At 38.4% G+C, this 24,679-nt stretch overlaps 5 protein-coding genes across 6 annotated transcripts; 1 reads left to right on the top strand and 4 right to left on the bottom strand.

Moving 5' to 3' along the window:
- Positions 1-323: 323 nt before the first annotated feature.
- On the top strand, positions 324-4,095 carry LOC137730040 (RNA pseudouridine synthase 6, chloroplastic-like). The gene is made up of 9 exons (XM_068469109.1): positions 324-586; positions 1,110-1,238; positions 1,352-1,606; positions 1,683-1,764; positions 1,880-1,995; positions 2,079-2,133; positions 2,307-2,418; positions 2,891-3,060; positions 3,537-4,095. The coding sequence occupies exons 1-9, from the start codon at positions 354-356 to the stop codon at positions 3,813-3,815; spliced, it is 1,431 nt and encodes a 476-aa protein (XP_068325210.1). The 5' UTR covers positions 324-353; the 3' UTR covers positions 3,816-4,095.
- A 684-nt stretch (positions 4,096-4,779) lies between these two features.
- LOC137728605 (receptor-like protein 3) lies at positions 4,780-11,012 on the bottom strand. Its single transcript, XM_068467340.1, has 2 exons — positions 11,002-11,012; positions 4,780-6,967 (listed from the first exon to the last, which is right to left on the bottom strand). Exons 1-2 carry the CDS (start codon positions 11,010-11,012, stop codon positions 4,780-4,782), a joined length of 2,199 nt encoding a protein of 732 aa, XP_068323441.1.
- Positions 11,013-11,897: 885 nt separating this feature from the next.
- LOC137729432 (2-oxoglutarate-dependent dioxygenase DAO-like) lies at positions 11,898-13,851 on the bottom strand. Its single transcript, XM_068468378.1, has 3 exons — positions 13,367-13,851; positions 12,464-12,782; positions 11,898-12,347 (listed from the first exon to the last, which is right to left on the bottom strand). The coding sequence occupies exons 1-3, from the start codon at positions 13,714-13,716 to the stop codon at positions 12,099-12,101; spliced, it is 918 nt and encodes a 305-aa protein (XP_068324479.1). The 5' UTR covers positions 13,717-13,851; the 3' UTR covers positions 11,898-12,098.
- Positions 13,852-14,730: 879 nt separating this feature from the next.
- LOC137729731 (protein NRT1/ PTR FAMILY 5.4-like) lies at positions 14,731-17,813 on the bottom strand. Of its 2 annotated transcripts, XM_068468742.1 has the most exons (6): positions 17,576-17,813; positions 17,275-17,492; positions 16,826-17,077; positions 16,330-16,586; positions 15,566-15,777; positions 14,731-15,466 (listed from the first exon to the last, which is right to left on the bottom strand). In XM_068468742.1, exons 1-6 carry the CDS (start codon positions 17,703-17,705, stop codon positions 14,922-14,924), a joined length of 1,614 nt encoding a protein of 537 aa, XP_068324843.1. In that variant the 5' UTR covers positions 17,706-17,813; the 3' UTR covers positions 14,731-14,921. The 2 variants fall into 2 exon arrangements, with proteins under 2 accessions (XP_068324843.1, XP_068324841.1); XM_068468740.1 differs by having other exon boundaries at positions 14,731-15,777.
- Positions 17,814-20,605: 2,792 nt separating this feature from the next.
- Positions 20,606-23,410, bottom strand: LOC137729269 (glucose-6-phosphate/phosphate translocator 2, chloroplastic-like). The gene is made up of 5 exons (XM_068468141.1): positions 22,783-23,410; positions 22,353-22,578; positions 21,989-22,211; positions 21,424-21,637; positions 20,606-20,928 (listed from the first exon to the last, which is right to left on the bottom strand). The coding sequence occupies exons 1-5, from the start codon at positions 23,290-23,292 to the stop codon at positions 20,917-20,919; spliced, it is 1,185 nt and encodes a 394-aa protein (XP_068324242.1). The 5' UTR covers positions 23,293-23,410; the 3' UTR covers positions 20,606-20,916.
- Positions 23,411-24,679: the final 1,269 nt, after the last annotated feature.

Genomic DNA, 24,679 nt, shown 5'->3' with positions numbered 1-24,679 from the left:
TTTTAATGATAAGGGAAAAATAAAGGGTAAAGTGAATAGTACTATGATTGACTTTTAATGTAAAAATATAATTTTTTGTTAAAATGAACAGTCGAAAGCTTTTAATTAAAATTCCCAAAAAAAAAAGCCTAAGAACTTCATCGGGCCCAACTCAAGGGTAATTGGGTAACAGAGGCCCAATCACTAGTGGACTCGATCGAGCTTGGATAATGCTTTTGGAGGCGGTCCATTACTCCGTAAAAACCCGACCCACAACCCGTCTTTAAGAAATCAAAATCTCAGTTAAACCTCACCTCAAAAATCAACTCAAATAGCAGCTTGTACCATCCCGCTTCAGCCACCGGAGAAAGAAGATGGGGCCGGTGAGCTTCTCCTCAATGTTGGCCAACGGCTGCCGGAGTTTCAGTGCGCCGGCGGCCCTTGTGCGCACGTTAGCACTCAACCACGTTGCTCTCAGTGAACACTCCAACAGCTACAGGCACGTTAAGGTGGCATGGTTTTCTCGGAGTTCGAATAAACGAAAATCTGCACGTCAGTCCCTGAAACAAGATGTTTCGCACCCAACTGCCGTTTCTTCTGCAAATGGGTACCTTAAATTTTCCGACTTTGATGCTTTTTTGTTTGTTTTTGTTTTTGGGTTTCTGGGATTTTGGCTTAATTGTTGATATTTATTTGCTGAAAGTGAGAGTTCGAATGAAGGTCGAACTTGGAAGCAGTTTGTTTGGTAACCGAGAAAATGATCAGAAATTAAGAATGCGGAACGGAAATTTTGAATCTTTATTGTTTTAGAATACCAAATTCTTTCTTTGTAATGGAAATGGAAGCTCTGAGATTTTGGCTTTTAATTGTTAGTATCTCTTTGTTGAAATTGAGGCTTGGATTAAACTGGTCGAATTCGGAAGCACTTTGTTTGGTTACTGAGAAAATGAGCAGAGCAAAAGAATCTGGAAATGAAAATTTGAATCTCTATCGTTTTAGAGTTTTATAATTTTGATCATTGTGATGGATAATGTGTCGATATAGTTGTCGCCAACAACAAAATGTTACATAGAGTTTCTGCCATTTCGTGTTCTATGGTTTGCTGACTTTGATATCATATCTTCTTTCAGCTACCCTGAATATACTCGGTTGCTTCCATGTCCCTCAGACAATGGACCACCAAGAATTGAGCACTTGGTTGTTTCAGAAGGGGGGCCTGTTCTAGAATATATCTGCAAAGTTCTGGATCTTCCTCTTCAGTGAGTGCTGCTCCTTTTGTCTTGTCATTGTTTTTTTGTTGATGTATGGCATATGATTTCCGTCATTATCAAGTTTGAGTTGATAAATAGAAAAAAAATTTCATTCTTTGAAGGTTTGTTGCAGATCTCATCCATTTTGGAGCTGTATATTATGCCCTTGTCTGTCCACGGCCCCCTCCAACTGCAACCCCAGAGCAGATGAGGGTATTTAAAGAAGTTACAGCACCATCAGTACTAAAAGACAGAGCTTCCATCAAAGGAAAAACTGTAAGAGAAGCACAGAAGACTTTCCGCATAACACATCCAGACCAATTCGTTGAAACTGGAACCTACTTACGTGTTCATGTACACCCGAAGCGTTTTCCTAGGTAAAACACAATGTTTTATGCGTCCTTATGATAATTTTTACTAGTGTTATTCTTGTTCACATCAAATTTTGATCAGGTGCTATGAAATTGACTGGAAATCAAGAATTGTAGCTGTAACTAATGAATTCGTGGTTTTGGACAAACCTGCTGGTACAACAGTACGTATCATTACAGACACATTTCGATATCTGTTATCTGGCACTATCAAATGTTTTTTTGAGTAGTTAATTAGTTGCTTACATCAACTATGATTTGATAACAATTTTTGTCCAGGTAGGAGGAACTACAGACAACATCGAAGAAAGTTGTGCAACCTTTGCCACTCGTGCCTTGGGACTAACAACGCCCCTGATGACTACACATCAGATTGATAATTGTACAGAAGGATGGTATGTTCTATTATACCAGTTTGTTGTTTTTCTTGTTGTTGAGACTCGAGACAGAGAGGGTAATGCTCCTCACTCACTTGCAGTGTTGTCTTAGCTAGAACCAAGGAGTATTGCTCAGTTTTTCACGGAAAAATCAGAGTAAGTTTTGCAATTTCTTGCTTTGGCATACATAATTTTGATAGCCATAATTACTGGGAGGGGGAGGGCACAGTGTGATAACTCAGAAGCTGAGGGGTTCATTATTACTTCCCTCCAACATGGAGTTTGTTTTCTTTAGGTCATTAAGTTTATTTGTCTTTTCTTTCACCCAGGAGAAAAAGGTGAAGAAGCATTATCTTGCTCTTGCCGCTGCCCCTGTGCCAATTGGAACAATTACTCACTACATGCGTCCAATTAACATGGCTCCAAGACTTATTTCAGAAGGTAATAGTCTATGTCAAGCACTGCATGGAAACTAGTTTGGTGTTTGAGGAGTTGCACTTTGAAGGGATTTACATCCTCACCACATTGTTTTGCCAATATCTTTCCGTTCTGTTTTCCTATTTGGAGCTGAAATGACACCTTCAGTGTGTGCTGCTTGTGTGTAGAACTAAAAACCATTATTTCTCACGACAGGCATTTGGTGGGATGATTCAAATAGACAGGACATGACCGTTGTTTGAAGCAATTTCAGGATTATGTCTTGTTCTTTCGGTTTTTTTAAATGTTTTAAAAGCCAATTTAAAGTTTTAATTAATTGAAGCCCACCCATAGAAAGCTTTCTTTAACTTGATGTAACATCTTCACAACCACTGTTGAAGAAACAAACTTCGTGAATAGAAATATACTTTGTGAAATTTTTACACTTAGTAGTAAACTCCTTCCGTATGAAGCTAGACAATTATTGGCAACGCAGATTTCATGGAACGGTGGAGTTTGTGTCAACTTGAAGTCATGGAATGCAAGGAGGTTCCCTGGCCAAGTTCTGTTGTTGAACAGAAATATTGTGTTGAAGACTGTGGGTGGCCTTCAAAAGAATATGCGTATGAGTGTAAAATCAACCTTCTGACAGGGCGGACTCATCAGGTTAGGAGCAAAAATCTATACTGATACATGAATTCAATTAGTTTCATTTTCTTTTCAGACTCTGATTTGGAGCGAGATGGTGATCATTTTCTCAATTTGTTTTTTTTCTTTCTGAGATCACCGAGATCTGGTCTTATTAATATTGGCTTTAAATTGGCTCAAATAAAAGGAGACGTCCTGCTGCTTCAAGCATATAATATTTCAAAAGGAATAAGATTTTCTGTAGTTTAGAATTCAAGATTTTGGGAAGATGAGTTATAACTAAATATCTAAAAACTCTGACTTCTCATTCTTTGGCACAAGGAATGTATCACTTGAATCTTACATGGTTACTGTATTCTGTTTCCGTTGGTTATGTCATTGGATTCTAAGGAACTAGGAGTTAAAAGAATATCGACAATTCTTTTAATAGTTTGTGTTGCAAGTAAGGTCAGATAATGATAATTTCTTTGGAAATAACTACTTTGATGATGCAGGTTCGAGCACAACTGGCTGCGCTTGGTGCACCAATAGTTGGCGATTCCATGTACATGCCAGCTGCAGTTGGAGAAATGGCAAGTCCTGGGCGGAACCCGTTTGGCAAATATAAGAAGCATTATACTCATGTAACTGATAAAGAAGTAGCGATTGAAGAGTGGAGTGCACAGCATGGGAAGGAACCTGGTGTTGCTATCGGTCTTCAAGCATGTCAGATATCATGGGATGATGGGAAGTGCACTTTTGAGGCTGGAGCTCCTTGGTGGAGGTGCCAATAAAATTAGAAGAGGTGGATGCGGATCGATTGCATGGTACGGTATTCTCCTTTTGGTGGAGTTAGGGTGTCTGCCTGGATCATATGCTTGATTTCTATAATTACAAGGCACAAAGTAGACATACTTTTGCTTATAAGTTCATATTTGGATATGCCTGCGGCCTGCCCTTGTATTTTGGTGATCTCTCTCTCTCTCTCTCTAATCGTCTGCATTCAAAATGGTTGTGGCCTCAATTATTGATTGACACTTGTTTATAAACTCATTTTGGGTGCAAAAGATTTGATCTCGCAGTAGGACGAGGACAATACTCTCTCCAAACATATATAACGTTGCATCGCTCCTTTCAAATCACCCAACAGCAAATGCCCATGAACCTAAAGAATTGAGCTTCGTGAGTGGTGGAAAACTCCCACAAAACCCTAGCTAATCGCAAAATGATTAAAACATGGTATTACGTCGGAATGAAAACGGACTATCGGGTTACCGAATCCGATTATTATCAGATAATATTTGCTATAAAAGACACCAGATTTGAATCATTAACGAACTGTCGGATTCAAGTGTCAAATCTATATCCTAGTAATACATTGGATTCGGATCGAAATCCAATTAAAGTAAAGGTGTAAAACCAAGAAGAAGAAGAACAAAGATAAATAAGAAACAAAAGGACTATGACTTAAGAAATTAAATAACTTGCCTTTAAAAGTGAAATCTTGTTTGGAACTGAAAGCCAAAAAGTAAACACTCAAGGTCAAATTTTGAAAACTCAAGGAAGTTGTTTTCAGTTTTTCGTTTTAAGTTGCCAAACAAAATTTCAGTTTTCGGAAAAGTAAAAACAAAAATTGAAAGTTGAAAACAAAATGGTTATCAAACGCTCTTATATATCTTAGATTGTTACAATGCAGCATAATAACAGTAATGTGATTAGTAAATAAGTCTTTTATTTCTCAAAGAAAAGTACACTTGATTAACACACAAAACGATCTACAACATTGGAGAAAAACTCGAAATATGCATATCGCCATGATCTGCTCAAGGCTAAAGGGCCACAAACTCCCCAAAACCCTACAATGAAACCAAGAGATACTGAAATTTGAAGCCATGGAATTCCATTCCCAGAGTCGTGTGCATCTTCCCGGTCCTTAGTCGTATCACTATCACCTGGACTCTTCTTCGGGCACTTATTTGGAAGTGGGGAACCGCAAAGTCCCGGGTTACCCTCAAAGGCAGTAGCATTGAAGCCTTGGAGCTGAGTGCCTAACGGTATTTGGCCTTGGAGGTTATTGTAGGCAACACTAAATGAAGACAAGAAATTAAGATTTGATAGTGATGCTGGGATTTCACCAAAAAGATGGTTTCCTGAGAGGTCTAATTTCTCCAAGTTTCGGAGGTTTGAGATTTGGTGTGGAATGTTGCCAGAGAATTTGTTGAAACCAATATCCAGTCGGTGGAGAAGTTGCAATTGCCCAATATCGCGGGGTATATTGCCACTTAGACTGTTGTTCCTGAGGCTGATTGTTGGCGGCATGTTGGACAAATATTTGTACTGTAACATAGATGCAGACACATTAACGCTTCGGTAGTAGATGGGCAACTCAAAATCGCCGCGATCTGTTTGAGCTGCAGCCTTTTTCGATCTGAGCGCTTGTAGTCTGCAAAGCTCCTTTGGAAATTCACCTGAAATGAAGTTATCATCCAAGTTTATAAAGTAAAGACTTGGAAGAGTCCCCAACCAACCAGGTATTGGTCCAGTGAGTCTGTTAGAAGACAGATCAAACACCTCCAATTTCTTGAGCTTCGACAGCCACACAGGTACTTTTCCTGTCAATTGGCACCTTGAGAGACTGACATAGGAGAGATTTTGGAACCCAGATGAATCAACCATGAGATCACCATCTGGCATTTCTTCACCTAGAAAACTATTTGTAAAAAGGAGTGCCCTTAAACTTTCGCAATCCTTCAATATCTTCATTGCTCCTGTGACATTGGTCAATCTGTTAAAAGAAAGCGAAAGGAATGACAAGGATTTTAAAGAAAGAATTTCATGCTGTATTTGTCCCTCTAGATCATTTGAGCTAAGTCGGAGTGCTATCAAGGACTTGCATGGGTAAACACTTGTTGGCAAGGGACCCGTGAAGTGATTACTCATTAGGTCAAGTTTAATAAGTTGAGTAAGTTTGGAGAAATTAAGCACGGAGAGATCTCCTTCCAATTGGTTGAATCCTAGATTCAGTTCTGTAAGGCTTGAGCAATTCATCAAAGACGGAGGCAGAAAACTCTCTAGATTGTTGAAATGGAGGATTATGAGCTTCAATCTGGAGAGCTTCCCAATATGAAGAGGAAGTGTGCCACTCAACTGATTAGAGTAGAGATCCAAGATTGCGAGGTTGGTAAGATTGGCAATGTTCTCACCAATGGCCCCGGAAAGCTTATTGGAAGGCAACGAAACTTCTTCTAGTGCTCGAGCCTTGTGAATGTCACTTGGAAGTGTCCCCAAAAGGTTATTGAAGCCAGCACGAAAGAGCTCCAATTTTGAACAGTTACCAAGTCCAAGGGGAATTATGCCACTGAAATCATTGTGGGAGAAATCCAAGCTTCTAAGAAAAGGAGAATAAGAACAGTTGAAAGATGGTATTTGGCCCTTGAGGAGATTGTTGCTGACATTTAAATTGCTCAAATTCCAGGCACGCTGGAGGAACGAAGGTGGAATTGTTCCGTTGAATTGATTGCTGGACAAATCCACTATTCGGATATAAATTGGTGGTGGAGATAGCGGTAGTTCTCCAGAGAGAAGGTTGTAGCTCAAATCAAGGATCTGAAGGCGACTCAAGGACAAAAAGAATCCAGCTTCCAGGTGGCCATAAAGTATATTATGGGAAAGATTGAGGTGGGAGAGATGCGTGAGATTTCCAAGAAAGGGAGAAATGACACCTTTGAGGCGTTTGGAGGGCAACAACAGACGGGTGACCCTACCAGCCGGATCACAAGTGATGCCCTCCCATCGACAACAATCTTGGGAAGTCCAGTTTAAACTAGAAGAAGCGATGTCAAACGAAGAAAAAAGAGAGTGTTGGTCCATTTTGCTGCATGCAGCATGGGTTGTAGAAATAAAGCTTGTGATAAACAAGATGAAAAGGAGGAGGACATATGATCTAGTTAGATGCTTAGGCTGCAGTGCCATGGTTCTTGTTGAAAGTGGCATACAAGTATATTAGATCGCTCAAAGGTCTATACTGCTTTTTATAGGCAAAATGATGTAGAAACAGCAGCGGAACACAGAATTAGCGTGCTGGAAGGTGCATTTGTAGAAATTGCAAACAAATCATATTATTATATATGCACGGCCGTTTCTTTTGACTATATTGCACTTGCAACAATGTAGTGATTACTATTGCTAATCTAGAGCCAAGAAGACTGCAGGTGAAAAATGATTTTAGTCTTGGTCTGTGGTAGCGGTATTTCAAGCTTTCGGAACTTCAATTTCAAAAGAAAACATGACGGGATGATTAGGTAGCATTTTAATATTCAACAGCTGGCCAGATTATTGTATGCAACAGTAAATGATGACAAGAAATGACGACTTGATAGCGAAACTAGGATGCTGCAGGACTGATAGATTTCTGGAGAGAGGTCCAATGTCCCCAATCTTGCGAGGCTTGATATTTTAGTCTGGTATGTTAGAAGTTGTTGACACTAGGATCCAACTCTTAAAAAAGTTTCGGTTGGCCAATCTCAGTAGTTACATATATTGCTGTTCAGACTGTTGAGTCGGAGTTAAATTTCTTGTGGCATGCTGGATAGAAACTTGTACTGTATAGCAGCTAGATTGTTTGTGGAATGTTTGAGTTGCAGCCTTTTGCGATACCAGCCCTCGTTGTCTGCCAAGCTAAATTTGGTAGTTCACCTGAAACTTAGTTATTACCGAAAGCTTGTAACGAAAAGACGGAGGTTTGGAAACCCCAAATCAATCATGCCATCTCAGTTGGGACCAAAACAGTCATTACACGTTGCAGCCTTGCTCGGACTTTGTGCTACAGGCAGAAGAATGGAATAAATTGAGCATAAGGATCAAATAATCAATACTGTTGAAATTTGATCCAACGACTATAATTATTATAACTTGTATAGGGAGCCCTGCTTGTGGTCATTAAATTAAATTTCAACGGTACATATCATTTGCTCAGATGACTCAGTTTATTTGGGTTCCTTTGTGAAAAGAGGATTGTTTCCTGAGAAAAAATCCATAATACTTTTGGGCAGATGTTTTAGTTTAGGGTGATGCTATCTTTACACCCGTTTTTTATTTTTTACACATCTCTTGTTTATTTATGTATTTTAATCTTTTTCAATTCATTAATTTGAAGGCTAAAAAATAAAAAAAGTATGTAAGATGAAAAAATGATGTGTGAATAAAACCACTCTTAATTTAATGTTTAGAATTATATTTTGGTCGACAACTAAAAAAAGAATTGTATTTTATTGATGGGTAGTTGGATTTAAGGGAAAATGATTTCGCTGGATCCTTTTTCTGGGAATCCCATAATTGCGGTCATTCATCGTACATCGTACGATAATAAATTATTTAAAATTTAAAATTAAATATAAATAGTACCTAACGAAAATTGATCATATAATATACAATGAATGATTACGATTACAAAATCTCTAGAAAAAAAAATCCGGCCAGGATCCTTTTCCGGATTTAAGGACTCGGAATGTCTGTTCACTTTGCTTTTGAGTTTTGACCAGATGGTTTGACACTTTCACTTCCTGCCGGGAAGTTGGGGGCATAACTTTTTTTTTCTTTTCAAAAGTTTAATTAGTTTAATACCCATAAAATGGTTATTGTCATTGTCCCGTCGTGGCCGTCGCCGTCATCGTCTTCAGGTGCTGCACATTTTTCATTTTATATGTGACTTTAGCTTGTGGGTTGCTCTGTTGGCTCTGTCTCTCCATATTGACTAGAATTCTACACAAGCTTGTACGTATTGCAATCTTGTTACAATCTTGTATTATACTGTTCAAAATTGAGGAGGAGTTCCTCTTTAATTCATTTAGTGACTGATTTATAAAATTTTGTGTTCCAAAATAGTTCATATTATGAATTTCTATGTAGTGATCATCTCTATAAAAATCAATTAAAACTAAAATGTGCAGATAGCGTCGTTCTAAATATGTGTAAACAAAGTTATCGTCAGTGAGTTCAAACAAGCTTATTAAACCGCATGCTACTTGTGTTTCCTATGCAATCACATTGTATTGTGATCACTTTCTGTTAAAATATTTAATTTTGTTCTATTATTTGTATTAAATGTCACTTGCTTTGATGTGATGTTGTTCTCCAAATAACCAAAAAAAAAAATTACCACTCTTCTTTAAGATATGATTTGAATCGCAAGACAATTTTTTTAGCCAACCGCAACGCGCGGGCATCAATTCTTCTAGTGATTTCTATTACATGATGTTATTTATATATCTTTGTTATGCTTCTTCTTAGTTTTGCTTTTAGAGGATGCTTTCCTACAATGCTTTTGGGAATGAGGATGAGAGGGATATAAATGGGTAGACTGATGCCTAATTGTCCACGTATCAGATAAAGGTTCTGTCATTGGTAATGATACTTTGTTGAGACGTACATATTTTACTACATAGGACCGACTTATTTTGTTCATTTTTTTGTGTGTTAGTAAATAAAAGATTTGTCGAGAATAAACATTATGGCTTACCGATTTACTGACTACTGTTGCTAACCTAGTACCATGTGAAAAACGGATTTTGGTCTTGGCCGGTGGTAAAGATAAGAAATGAAAGACTTGGTGGTATAAATGAGATTCCGCCTGATTTCTTGGGAGGTCTAATTTTTCCAAGCTTGTGAGTTCCGATTCTGTTCTGAGAAAGTGAGAGGAAGGACAGAGATTTCAGTCGAAGAAACCGAGGTTTGAAAGACTAGCAAGACGTGTCTACTCCACTGATGTTCTAAATCATAAAGAAAGAAAGTTATTTAATTGTATCCAACTATTTTTTCGATTAGCCTAATTCTCTAAGACTAACTTTAATGGTGGGCTAAAAGTCAAATTACCTCCCAAAATTTTCCCCCAAACCCACTCCAACCCAAGGGGAAATTTTGGGCTAAATGCTAAATCCTAAACCAATTCCAAATTCCCCCCAAAATTTAGCCCAGAAATCGGAGTGAACTTCACCCAATATTTATCGGAATTTAAATTTTTTTATATTAAAATGTTCATAAAATTAATTTACGATAGTCTACATATTTATTTATTTTTTTTAAAAAATTAATCTAACAAAAAAAAATAGCCTAAGTGCATTTTTTAATAATCCTGGGCTAAAATTTTATGTTAGAACGATTGGAGCAGGAAAATTGTTTCTAGGCTAAAAGCTAAATTTTTCGGGCTAAAAACTTTGGCTTTTAGCCCAACCATTGAAGATGATCTAAGAGGGCTATTTGTTTTAGTAAGAGAGAGTTATATCCATTAACGTCTTGAGGAGTCACATGCCACTTACGCATGTATGCTGATTTTCTGCAGATTGGTTTCATTGAGATGAGTAGAGTAGGCAGGTAACGAAATAATTGAACAATGTTTTTTTATTAAACGATATTGGACGATGGGGATTGAACAAGGGACCTCGAGTGCAAGAATAAACATTCTTAACTACTTGAACTACAGACTCTTTGTGAAACAAGACTTTTGTTTATTAATTTACTTTTTTTCTTTATACAAGCGATATTGCCGAAGGGAGGATTCTAAGAATAGCAACAATAGAGATATTTGAACACAAAATCTTGATTGTAGGAATATATATGTTTATCGTCCATTTGAGCTGCCCCTTGCAATTGAAAAAGAAACTAAAAGCACAAAAATAGAGTCTCAAACAAGGAAAACCGAAACCAAGCGCAGTAATCAATTGAAGTGGATAACTTAGTTATTGGGATGCTAAAGCAAGAGGAGGTTTTGCCAAAAACAGAACCGAGTCTGTCACTGTCGAAAATTGAATGACATAACTAGCAAGTTTCTTGGTTGGTTAACAATGTACCACATCGCTTAGGAAGTGATCCTTAAATGTATATTTTCATCCCTACCTAGCATGAGGCCTTTTGGGAGCTCATTGGCTTCGGGTTCCATGGGAACTCCGAAGTTAAGCGAGTAGCGCACGAGAGCACTCCCAGGATGGGTGATCCATTGGGAAGTTCTCGTGTGAGTTCCCAGAAACAAAACTGTGAGGGCGTGGTCGGGACCCAAAGCGGACAATATCGTGCTACGATGGTGGAGCGGGGCCGGGAAGTGGTCCCCCCGAGCCCGGATGTGACAATTTGGTATCAGAGCCTAACCCTGGTTGCATGTGTGTCGACGAGGACGTCGGGCCCCTAAGGGGGGTGGATTGTAACATCCCACATCGCCCAAGGGAGTGATCCTTAAATGTATATTCTCATCCCTACCTAGCACGAGGCCTTTTGGGAGCTCACCGGCTTCGGGTTCCATGGGAACTCCGAAGTTAAGCGAGTAGCGCACGAAAGCACTCCCAGGATGGATGACCCATTGGGAAGTTCTCGTGTGAGTTCCCAGAAACAAAACCGTGAGGGCGTGGTCGGGGCCCAAAGCGGACAATATCGTGCTACGGTGGTAGAGTGGGCCCATGAAGTGGTCCCCCGGGCCGGGATGCGAGAAACAAAGTCTCTAATGGAAAGCACTCTGTTTCTCATACAATAAGGTTTAGCAAGACATACTGTCAACAACTCCATCTGCTCAAAGAATTATGTAGATAAGGGGATAATTATTGGGCATGTTTTTAAGACAACTCCTAAGAATTGTTGGGCATGTCAGAGACTCCAAAAATGAAATCCATCATCTCTTCCAGATATATATTAAGATCTTGGATTTTGGGTCAATCAAAACTTACAACAATTAGGAGTAGTCCTGTCAAAGAACAAGCACGAGAGGCAAGTATCATGGACGGACCGGCGATCAGTAGAACCAATGAAGCAGTGGCCGGTCGAGTCTTGCTGCCAAGACCTATTCTTTTTTTATTTCAAGGTGGCAGTTGTATCAACACTTACACCAACACACATTTGATACTCCAAATACAACACAACTAGGCTTAATTTACAGCCTAATTTACCCACATAGCAGAGTTAGAGCCACTGAAGTGGCCTGTTATCAGCAAAGCAAAGCATAAGTCTAATGACAGTAAATGAATATTACATTTCATATCACACCAACAATAGGAAATGAAATTTAACAAGCTGAGCAATTTGCCTCATATCAGCAATCAGGATGGGGTGCGTAGGAGTTCAAGGGCTTCACCAGCTCTCATTTTTGTGGATAGTCTGATCTTTCTATAATCTTCATAAGTAAAAGGGACATAGAGTTGAGGGTGCTCTGAATCCACAAATTCTGGAAGAGCTTCAACTGCTTCTTCCTTGGGTCCCAAGAGAAATGTAGCGATCGAAACTCGAGTAGTTGCCTCCCTGCATTGTACTCTATGCTTCACATTGCACAACCTCCCATTGCTCCATGCCTTGATATGAAAATATCAACAAGAAGATTAGATTGCCTTATTATAGTGCAAATTAGCGAAAAATTAACAAGACAATCTTTTTGTGCATATATATGTATATATATATATATATATACCTGAGCAACATCCCCAAAATTGATAAGGAGAGTGCCTGGGCAAGGATCAACTGCTACAAAAGCACCAGACTTGTCCATCACTTCTAGACCACCAACGTTTTCATCGTCTTGAAGAATGGTTAGAAATCCTGAATCTGTGTGTAGTTGTACACCAGAAGAGCCCACTGATTCCGGGGTGTAGTTGTACTTGTTTATCCTAAACTGGCAGGGCCAGCCCTTGTGAAAATCACTATCAACCAGTCCATAACTCTCTGCCAACTTGCGCCCTATATCCACACACTGCTCATACACTGCTTGAGCATACTTCTCCATCACTTCTCTGCTCATTCAATAAGAAAACCAACTTCAAGACTCTCATCAATAACGTATCCGGCTATGAAAAGACCACGTAGATGTATGTGTACATATATGTTATTTATTAGAAAACAAGTTAAAGAGATGCAATCAATCGATAATGTGTCGATGTCATTGGTGTCAACATATTACCAATGCCCGTCCATTCTTTAAAAGAATAATGGACGTCATACACCCAAATAGGCTACAGCAGATTGCTTCCCATCCGCACCAAAGTTTGAATTCTCATTCCACAGTTTAAATCAAATTAATTAGAATATTGCTCAAACAAAAAAATTAATAGACGTCCAACACATAAAATGATTATATATAACACTACAGACGAATGTAGAATATTGAAGTTGCAACTTGCAACATCCACTAAACTTTGTGAAGACATAGTGCCACTAGACCAAATAATCTCAACGATTATTAACGTTGTAACTTGATTTGGGCAGCTAGTATGTAATCAAACAATTTAATAATGAGAACCAAGGTATAGAAAGTGCGATGAAAGAAAAGAGGCGTGCGGAAATTGTTTTCCTAAGCAAAAGAGAGCCAAAAGCTAACCTCTGGTGGGAAGAAGCATCCAACTGAGAGCAAAAGCTATGCACAGCCTGAGATGAGCCCAAGTCATAAAGACCCAGAGCCTCATAGAGAGGGTTGGCTTTGCTGGGTGCCACGTAGCCACTGCCAGCAATGACATCTTTGTTCTGCATCTTCATCTCCATGGGCAGGTCAAGGAAACATCTGACCACAGCCTTCATCTCTGCCATCAGACTCAGCGGGATCTTATGGTTGACAAGTCTGAAGCAACCCCATGTCTCAGACGCTTCCCTCAGTTTCTTGTACGCTTGTGCATCTGGGAACTGGTTCAGATCAATCAGTGCGACGGTCGTACAGCCATCACCATCTCCCATTTCTGATTTCTTGGGTTTGTTCTGTTTCTTCCTGGATCTCTACCCTTTTTCCACTTTTTCTTCTGGAAATGGATTTCACCGTTCTCTGGGATCCCTTGAATTATTCACTTGGAATTAAGGATTAGAATAGTTAATGGGCCGGCAACCCGATTTCGAACTCTTACGAATATATTTTTTTTGGCAATCGACTCTTTTCGCGTGTAACGACGTGAATCGTTTGACTTATAAGAGTTTAAAGTAAGGAAAATTAATGAAAGTGATTGGAAGATTTTAAGTTTTAATGATAAGGATAAAATAATAAGTAAATTGAATAGTATCATAATTGACTTTTTAATGTAAAAATATAGTTTTTCGTTAAAATAAACAGTACTGTTGACTTTTCGTTAAAACTTCTTTTAAAGTAAGCTATCATCTCATACATACAATATTAAAAAGAAAAATTAAGGAGACGGCAAAGTAGAAGACTTAAAATTAACGCCACCCATTACACATGTGAGGTTTCACTTTATAGAAAACATTTTTTTCAATATTTTTATAACACAATTGATACATCAAATGTTATAATATAAATAATTAATACCGAAAAATCTCTCCACTTCCTGCCAACAAATGGAGGACAGAAAAACAAAAATTAAATAGTTTTGTGTAATGCATGCGAGTGTTTTTATAATTTTTGTGTCTTTTCGGACATTACACCTATTCCAACATTTCCCTGTCACCTAGGGACAATTACTCGATTGTTTTATCTTTTATGTTTTGTTGGGGGCTCCATCTCTATCCGTATTGTACAGTTACTCTAGGAACATAAATTCATGTGTATTTTGAAAAAGATCATCCAATTCTACTGGTTAACCAATTGCAATGTAATGATTCGTACATTTGTATTTTGAAAAAATATACAAGGATAAAGGATTCGAGGAAATAAAGGATAAAGGATTCGAGGAAATAATAACGGCTTCCTTTTTGTCAAATTATTAAAAGGATTAGTTACCATAAATTGTCATCAACGCAATGCACCAAATTCTATACGTATTGTACAGTTACTGTAATATAATGCTTATGTCTGCAAGCAATGTAGCATAATGTTGAGGCAGTGAGGCGTCCACTATATTATAAAAGCCTTATTTTAAACACGGAATGAGTACGGACATTTTTCTACACTAATACCAGTACTTATTTGTTAACTGCAAGATAGGTCATAAGCTTCAAGTCAGCTCTTTCTCCTTGTTAGCTTCTTGTGCTTCAAACTTTTTGTATACGAAAAGTTTAGCAACAAATACGTAAACGCACAAATTCAAAGTGCCCAAAGCTGCAATTACCCAATAAAAGGAATCGAGGTGGGCACGATTGATATTGTTACCAAGCCATTTTTCACCATGCATTGAGCTAATTTCTTGCACCACAGATATTATAGCATTGCTCAAGAAGTTTCCAACACCTATTGCACTGAGGTATGCTGCTGCTCCCATGCTTCTCATTTCCTCCGGCATTTGATCGTAGAAGAATTCTTGGAGTCCAACGAATGTAAATACATCAGACAAACCACATATCATGTACTGTGGAATTAACCACCACACTCTCATTGGCACTATTGTTTTCGGGTTGTCCAAGAGGTTTTGATCTCTTGCAATGCGAACCCTTTTGGCTTCTACCAAAGCTGACACAACCATAGTGAATATGGATACAAATAGGCCAATGCCGATTCTTCGTAGGGTGGTGATGCCAGAGGAGTGTCCCGTGATTTTTCGGGCTGCTGGGACAAAAACACGATCATAGATTGGAACGACAACTATAATCGTAAGGCCAATGAAGACTTGAAGTGATGCTTGGGGAAGCTTAAAGTTCGAACCAATTGAGCGGACCATTGTGCTTCCTTGCTTCGTGAAGAAGGTTACACTAAAAGATTGGACTACAGCAAACATTAAGCAACATAACCATATGGGAATGAGGCGTAGGACGAGCTTTACTTGTTCGATTTGATTTTGTGAGCACAATCTCCAAGGATTTCTGGTCATGCTTGAAGCATCAAGTTGGTCAATGATCATTGCCTTGTCCAAGCATCTACATTTTTCAGCTCGTAAGACAAACCATAGACTTAACAAAAAAAAAAAAAAAAAATTTAAGACAAAAAAATCAGGTTTGAACTTCCAGGAGAAAAAGGTTAGCAATACAAAGAACTTTTAGCGGTTAGAGCTAGACTACTTGAGTTTGATTTTAATAAAGTATTTTTAGTAGTGCGAGTTTAATAGATTAGAGAGCCATATAATTTTGAAGGATTCAAACTCAAAAGACTTACCATTATTTGACTTAAATTATAGGCTTACTGTGTGAGTTTTATTTCCAAACTCGAAAATTCCGGCCACTGTAAAAGGCCTAACGCAAATCATGTTGATCATACATGCCTTAGTGCTAGAACCAATACAAATTTAAATATTGTATAAATTAGGGATAAGGTGTCATGTGGTAGACATAAAGTTCCATATTGATTTATATATAATTTATAAATGTAACTATTGGAATCTCAAGAGCATCAGAGTGAAGTTTTGTGTTTATAAAATTGCACCTAATTAAAAATAAGATAAGGCTTATCAACGTGGTGGCCTGTGATCATACCTGTATTGACTGGTATGTGCTAAAGTCCTAGTATCATGCTGACTCTCGTCATCTTTGTACACACCAAAACCAGTCATGAGTGTTCCATCCACGCACCGCTTCCTCGCTGCCGCCACTAGCACCTGAACCACCTTGGTGAAGGGGCTGCCTAAGGGTCCCTGCTTTCTGTATCTCTTGAAACCCAACAGAAACAGAACCAATGCCACCACCATTGCCCCTGTCAATATTCCAAACCCCGCCGCCCACCCAACATTATCCTGCACCAAAGCATAGTCACTAATTTTGGGATTCAGCATTTCAATAACCATTCACCACTTTCTTTTTCTAAAATCACAAAGTTGCATCCTCGGTTTCTTACTGGTTGTAAGTAGATGAGGTTTAGAGTCGACTCATACTAGAAAACAAAAGACGGTTAATGCTAAAACAACATTTGAGTTTAAGTGGCTAAAATTTCAGAAAACCCCTATCTGTGCTTGCAAATATGATCTATGTTGACCTGCACATATATGACTGCCAAAGTAGCAGTGGAGGCACCAACAACGATCCCCATGTACCACCAGTTGAAGAATGAGCTCTTCGCCTTCTTCTCCTCCGGCGAGTCTTCATCAAACTGGTCGGCCGCAAAGGTTTGTACACATGGTTTGTGGCCACCTTGCCCAATTGCCAATAAGTAAAGTGATACAAAGAACATTGCTTTCCGATAATGCCGAGGCATTATTGAAACCGTTAAGGTTAACATTATCAGTGCCTGAAATTAATATGAAACTTAGCAATCATGGTCTGAAATTAAAAGAGTAGTAAAATAAATGAAAGTTCTGGATTTAATTGTGGTGTCACATTTTCAGAGTTGGTCAATAAGTGTGGGGGTTTCTATACAAAATGCATCGACACAATTAGTAGTAGAACCATTCAATATTATAAGTTTTCATGCTGCAACAGACGTACAAAGCAATAAATGATCGATGAGCCGAGAATGGTGTTGAATCGACCGAGAAAGGCATCGGCGACGAAGGCCCCGATTATTGGGAGGAGAGATGAAACTCCAACCCAAGTGTTGACATTCTTTGCAGCCATGGGGATGGGCTCATGGAGTTCATTTGTGAGGTATGTGATGAGGTTTCCAGCCGTGCCATAGTAAGCAAATCTCTCTGCCATCTCAACAACTACAACAACAAAATAAATTACCAAAAAGAAAAAAAAGTAGTCTGAATTGAATAGTTGTAAGAAGATGAAAAGGTTGGCTTACAGATGATGAAAATTGCAGCACTCCAGCCACCTCTTGAACTGGAAGGTTGTTCTTGTCTGATGAGATTCTTCTCTGTGTCTTCACGGCCACAGTGAATACTTAGGTGAGATGGAGATTCAGAGTTCGCCATAGAATATTTGTGTCTTTTTATCAAACATGGATCAAACAACTATTGTCTAAGTGAGGTCACCATTTTGCTTGGCAAATATACTTAGCAAACACTCACATATATACAGGATCTGTCTACCGTCAGATTCACTGTATTTTACCAACCTTAAATTTTCAGGCATATTTATAGTTCATGTTATGCATTCCAAAAAATTTATTGTGCATCCAAACATTCTATATTATAAAAAATAAAAAACAAAAAATACTAATGAACAGTGCGCAATTACAATATATTTTTGACTTATTTTTAGTTATGATACTTGCACTCTTCACAAAATCTTACTTTATTCCCTACACTTTATGTTGTGGCATTTTAACTCTTGTACTCTTCTTTTGGGTTCCACTTTACCACATTCTGTCAATTGGGTTGAAGAAAACGTTAGTTTCGTTGACATGACAGTTACTCTTTGGTCTTTTCAACTTGTTTTCACATTTGAGACATTTGAAAAAACCTAAAAAATCAACTTGGCACGAGTTCCAAAAATCTCCGCTTAGCACTGCCTAGGCGCTAGGTGGCTAGGCACCGTCCCAATTAATACCTAGGTATTTGAAAATTAATTGAAAGGACGCCTAGACCTGCTAAGGTGCTCGCCTAGACGGCCTAGGCACCCGCCTAGACGGCCTAGGCACCCGCCTAGACTGCCTAGGCACCCGCCTAGGACGTGACTCACTTAAAGAAAAAATAAATAACTTTCATCTTGCATTTTATTTTTTTCAATAAATTGTAAGAGACTTGTTGCATACTTAAATGAAGACACTTTATATCTTTGTTCCCTATGTTTTCATTATATTCCAACATTTTATAATATATATGTCATTATATTTTGTAGTTTATGATGAAATTATATATATTTAAAGTATATGCAAACACTTATTTACACGAAATATAATAGATTTACTTAAATCCGCTTAGTCCGTCTAAGCGCTCGCCTAACCACCTAGACACTAGGCTCCAACCCGTCGTCCAACTAACATCTAGCGTCTTTTAGAACCTTGCGAAAAAGAACTCAAATCTCTCCACCCAAATTCCCTCTTGGCAACCTTAAATGTTATATTTCACAAGATTTTCATTCACCACTAGAAAGGCCAAGACCCCGTGTCTCATTAGTAATACAAACGTTTTTATCAACACAGTTGATGATTTAAGATAAAGTGAGATATGTAATAAGATTACAAGAAGTAAAGTCAAATAAAATAAAGTATAGAGGTAAAGTGAGCATTTTGTGAATAGTACAAGTGTCATAACTAAAATATGGACAACATATATTTTTGAATATTTCAGGAAAAATAAAAATTTAAAAGTGTGAATAATACCACCTAATTATAACATGTCAATTGTCAATGTCATTTTATAGAGACACTAGTGCACACAGAGGAGACGTGAAAGTTTTGAGGTTTTGCTGCCAGTGGAGGGGTTGCTTTTCTTAATCAGCAGTGGATTAAAAAATTATTAGTGTGCTTTTATGCTTTTATTTACAAAGTTGTTTGTTTATTCTCAACAATTTTTCCTACCGCAATCAAGTGTTGGTTAGGCTCACCAAATTCCGGGAAGATACTTTAAACCGGTCAAAATACATTCAAATCACAAATTATTTAAATATGGAATGTTCAGAACATGTAGTTTTGAGAAAGGAAACAATTAACATAATATATCAATTATTATCTCCATTTTACAAACCATATATTTTTTATAGGAAAGAAACAAGAATCCAGTTAAGAAATGCACATACTGGAACACCTGCAGGCTGCAGCCTCTCCCATCTGATGCATATGATACCTGATCCCAAGCATAGCATCTCTTGCTCCTAATAATGCTTTAACAATGATTTCTTGGCTTGGTTTAGAGACTTGTTGTGTCCACTGTACAATTTTGTAAAATTGTAACAAACATCAATGTTGGGCAATACAAGCAGCGGGAAGTTATCGGGTAGGGAAAGTATTAACAGCAACAATTCGAAGAAGCCAAAAACACAAACTTCACGACACGGTGCAACATGACGTGTCCAACAAATCCAAAATGGGACACTTGTCTCAATTTTGATTTCATCATATTAAAATTCGTTTCTCAAGATAGGACGAGTAAAATACCTTCTCTGATTTGAGGATACTGCAGCTGTTTATCAAGCTTTTACATTCTTCTCAGTGTTTTTCTGATTCCACAACTCATCAAAATGTGTATGGTCTTTTTCGTTAATTTCGTCAGAATTTTGTCAAAATAAGTTATGTTGGAATGACCATTACTACAATTGGGTTAAAATTAAATGACCATTGCTTTAATTGGATTAAAGTTGATGGATCATTTCTCCAGTTGGATTAACGTTGAGGGACCAATGGTAATAAATTTTTAGTTGAGGGACCAGCTGCACATTTTGACCAATGGTAATAGATTTTTAGTTGAGGGACCATAATTGCACATTTGATGAGTTGAGAGACCAATGGTAATAGATTTTGTCACATCCCGGCCCAGACCCCCACCACATCCCAGGCTTGACTCTACCATAGCACGATACTGTCCGCTTTGGGCCCCGACCACGCTCTCACGGTTTTGTTTCTGGGAACACACGAGCAACTTCCCAGTGGGTCACCCATCCTAGGGTTGCTTCAGCTCAAACTCACTTAACTTCGGAGTTCCGATGGAATCCGAAGCCAGTGAGCTTCCAAAAAGCCTCGTGCTAGGTAGAGATGGGAATATCCATATAAGGCTTACATGATCCACTCTCCTGGACGATATGGGATGTTACATATTTTTAGTTGAGGAATTATTGGTCCAATTGAGTTAAAGTTAAACGACAATAGCTACAATTTACTTAAAAAAGAAAGACCCATAACAGTTGTCACATGCCTTGAGAAAATTGGTTCTACTTGAGAATTGAAATTTAATTTCCAACTATTATTCTGCCTCAAAACAAACATTCTTCTTATTGACTACAGAAAATTACAATACAATTTCTCAACCGATGAATGCAATCTCATTAAACCATATCGGGCGCGTAACAGAGCGTACGTGATTCCGTAAACCAACTCTATGAATCCATGACCATGAAGTTCGGCTGACCATACTCAAACACCCTGTGATTGATTCTTACACACTTTCATATCCATAGGAAGAGCAGTCTCTTTGTCTCTCTTCATCATCTATCATACAAGCTAACTTTGGCATCTTCAAACATTCCTCATTGCTTGCCCTGCAAACAAAGTTAATGGCGAAATCGTGAGCCAAATCAAGCCATAACTACATCGAAAGTTCCAACCTTCAAAAGGGTAGTCAAGCAACTCTTTGGAGATGGCCATTTTAATAGGCTGTGATTTAAATGGCATATCAAATGAAAATGTCTTTGCTCACTTGTATGTATGTGTAACCTGGAGTGTATACACTTATGTGCCATCTCTCTCTCTTAAATGTCATGTGAGGAGAGAGAGACACAGAAAGGAGTATACAATCAACTGCAAGTTTCTCTCAGATGACTAAATTTTCTCCTTGCAGACCGTCTCTAACTTAACCACTCAACGCATGTGCTTGAGGACTTTTGAGTCCAAATCTCTCAGAGGAATGTATGAAACTGCGACTCTTAATATTTCATCAGATTGAACCATTTGTAAATTTGTAATCCAATGTGAAACAAATTACTCTACCTAAAATCTCCTAACAAATTTTCTCATACAAGGAGTGGGGGGCTTACTTGTGAGTAGAGGAAGGTTCCAAGGATTGCAATGGCTGCTCCGAGTGCGTTGATGGGTTGGATAGGTGTGTGGAAGATGATGATGGACGCGACTATGACGGATATCCGCTTCATTGTGTTCCCAACGCTGAATGTTAAGGGAGATATCTGATCTAGTGACATGTATGAAACCTGATTATACAAGTGATAGAAGACACTCTGTGCCACCACCCACCTGTTAACATATAGATGTACATATTAAATAAGTAAAACAATTAAGGTGAAAGGTAATTAACGGTTTAATCAAGCAAAATCTCAGTTACTTAATCTCTTCAAAACTTTTATGATCCAAATTAGCAGATAACTAAAACTAAATGCAATTCAGAAAACAAATTGTGCAGGAGTCAACAACTAAAATCACCATCTAGATTAAATATTAGATTAGCAAAAGATTCAATGCGGAGCTGAATTTAGTCAAGTTCGTTAGAATTGTTTAAAAAAAAAACACAAATGATTCAAGGACTCCTCTATGTCCATCACCAAAGACAACAATTTTACAGACAGTTAGAAGTCATTATATATTTACCATACGAAGTTGGGACCGATCTGCGCAAGAGCCGTGTTCCATCCAGCAGCCCACATCTTGGGTCCCTCCACGGCGATGGCAAATGGAATCAGGATCAGTAGAGACAACATAGACAGACAAGCATAGTAGTTCATCCCACTAACAGACTTGCCCTTCATCCCTTTCTTCGAAAATATATTCCTGAACACGAATGCCAGGTTCGATATCATAGCCCCCATGAACCCTGATGCACATATCAACATACTTTCAGTCCTCATAACAATTTAACACACACCAAAAGCACTAAAACCCCAATTTATCAAATCCCTTCAAGATTTTTCGTTGGAATATCAAAATGCGGCGAATGTTGAACAAGTTTTCTCACCAATCATGTTGAAATTGAGCTCGGTAACAGCAGCGAGCGCGCATCCTCCAATGATCGGAAAGAGCGAGAGGTAAACTGGGAGAGGAAACGTTTCACCTAACAAGAACCTCGAAACCAATACACTGAATGCAGGCTCACTACTCTTGATGATATGAGTGAATGAAACCGCCACCTTCGCCATGCTCACAGTCGCCGCAACATGCCCAATTGTATGTGCCACCGCAACCTGCACACATAACCAAAACAAAAACAAGACAAATTAAGAAAACAGAGCAGCATAATTAGACTTGGGAAGATAATTCCTGCACATTACGGCTTATTTCTGTCCCTTATTCTCCGCTAATTTATTCAATCCAAAGACCAATAAAAGAATAAACACAATATGCATGGGAGAAAATAGGTGTGCGGACATCATTGCACTTTTACTTACCGGAAGCAGAGTCTTCCAAAAATCTAGATCAGTTTTCGGGGCCTCGGCTATCCTGGTGGCCCATGAAACGAGCATCATGAGCGATCCGGTTGCGAGGGAGAGCGTGGAGGTGAGCCATGGATATGGAAACACATTCAAAACCTTCTTGTTGTAGATATTGAACACAACATTAAGTGCCCACCAGGTAGCAAAATATAAACCAATTTTCAGCCTCTGGGCCGCCTCCTGCTGGTCCGGCAACTCAATGTTGATTTCCAGAGGCCGTGACTGGTCCGCCTCGTAGGCCTTGCAGACGGCGGTTCCCTTCTCGGCTTTGCCCGCCAATGCGAAACAGTCCCCGGAAGATATGTGAAGGGGTTTGAGGGAAGAGGAAGAGGAAGAAGAAGCGGTTTTTTGGGCATTGTGGAAATTGGGTAGTGATAAAGAGTGAGACTTTATGAGGCACCTCCGGCTCAAGAACTCCGGCGACGCGAAAGCCGGAGTTCTGAGCTTCACTGAAGAGATCTGCATGGTGGGGTTTGGGGTCTAGATTCAATAAAAAAAGTTTCTTGGGATTGATTTGTAATAAGTTGGTGATTACTGAAAGGAAAGCTTTTGAAACGGTCTTTCTTGGGATGCATGTGAGAGGCAGGGCAGGAGGGTTTATATACGAGTTGAAGGAAGGAGGGAGGGAGGGAGGGAGTTGAGTGGAAATTTTGACCTAGTATTTGTTGGTGACAAACCACTACAAGAACAATTTTTATTTTTGTTTTTGAAATAGGAGAGGGTAAAAGAGTGATATAGAATGTGGGAGTGAGAATATTTTTTTATTTTATTTATTTTTATTTTAATTAGAGATATATTAGGATTACATGTAAGTGAGGCATTGAAAAAAAAAATAATGAAATTTGATTGTATGAAATTACATTTATGCCCCATATTTCTTATTCATGTTATGTTTTAATTAGAGAGTTAAACTGGTAATTTCATAGGATTTTGGTTGACAATGAGTGTTTTATTAATTAGTAGAGATATTAGAAAGATTTTTAGCCTTCTTTTTCTAAGAATTAGAGGCTCACTTGAGCAGTTGTTGAGCCCTAAGATTAGATATTTTTTAGTGTGCTAGGCTCGGTACATCAAATATAATAAGATAATTAGTTAGAAATTTAGAAGAAAAAATAGTTTCTAACCAATTGTACTATGACACTTAGTGTATCAAACCGGAATTTTGACATGCTAAATATTTTTCTGTAACGTTTTGGTGATGTCTCATCATCATTTTAAGGATGGCCACCACATAATTGCTCCTAGTTTGATGGCTATCGGGATTTGGATGTGTCATTTTCAATGATATTATAAAGTTTCTTCTAAATTTTCTGTAAATACTAGTTGAATAAAAAAAAATTCCGGTATTTGAAACAGAAAATTTCCTGCAAAGTCTGAGCCTCTAACTAAATTATAACTTATTGACCAAAAGAATAAGCTTAGCAACAACTTGCTTCATTGATTCAGGGTTGTCGCCTAAGGAAACATACTTCCACTTCCATCTTTCCCTTCCTTCTTCTCAGAGTCCGTTAAAAAATCTCACCCATCTTTATTTGGAAATACCGACATCATAACAAACGATATTATATTTTATTTTAATTTAATTTAAATTGCCAGAAGAAAATTTTGAATCTAAATTTATAACATAAGCACTTCTACTTTGATTAATGTGGCCAGAGGCGTACAAGGTGGTCAGATGACTCCCAAGCCCAGCAATCTTTCACGGAAGAGCTGTAGGTGCAGTCTTTTAAAAATATGAGATGTCCTTGAAAGTTGCCCTCTAATTGCTCAACGAATTTACTTTGATGGGCACTCGGCAAGGTAACTGCTAGCCTCATGCCTTTGTATGCGTTGTCATGGGTATCTGTTGATA

This window comes from Pyrus communis, chromosome 3, assembly GCF_963583255.1.
Source record: "Pyrus communis chromosome 3, drPyrComm1.1, whole genome shotgun sequence".
Classification (NCBI taxonomy): domain Eukaryota; kingdom Viridiplantae; phylum Streptophyta; class Magnoliopsida; order Rosales; family Rosaceae; genus Pyrus; species Pyrus communis.
This window is presented reverse-complemented; position numbering and strand designations above follow the sequence as displayed.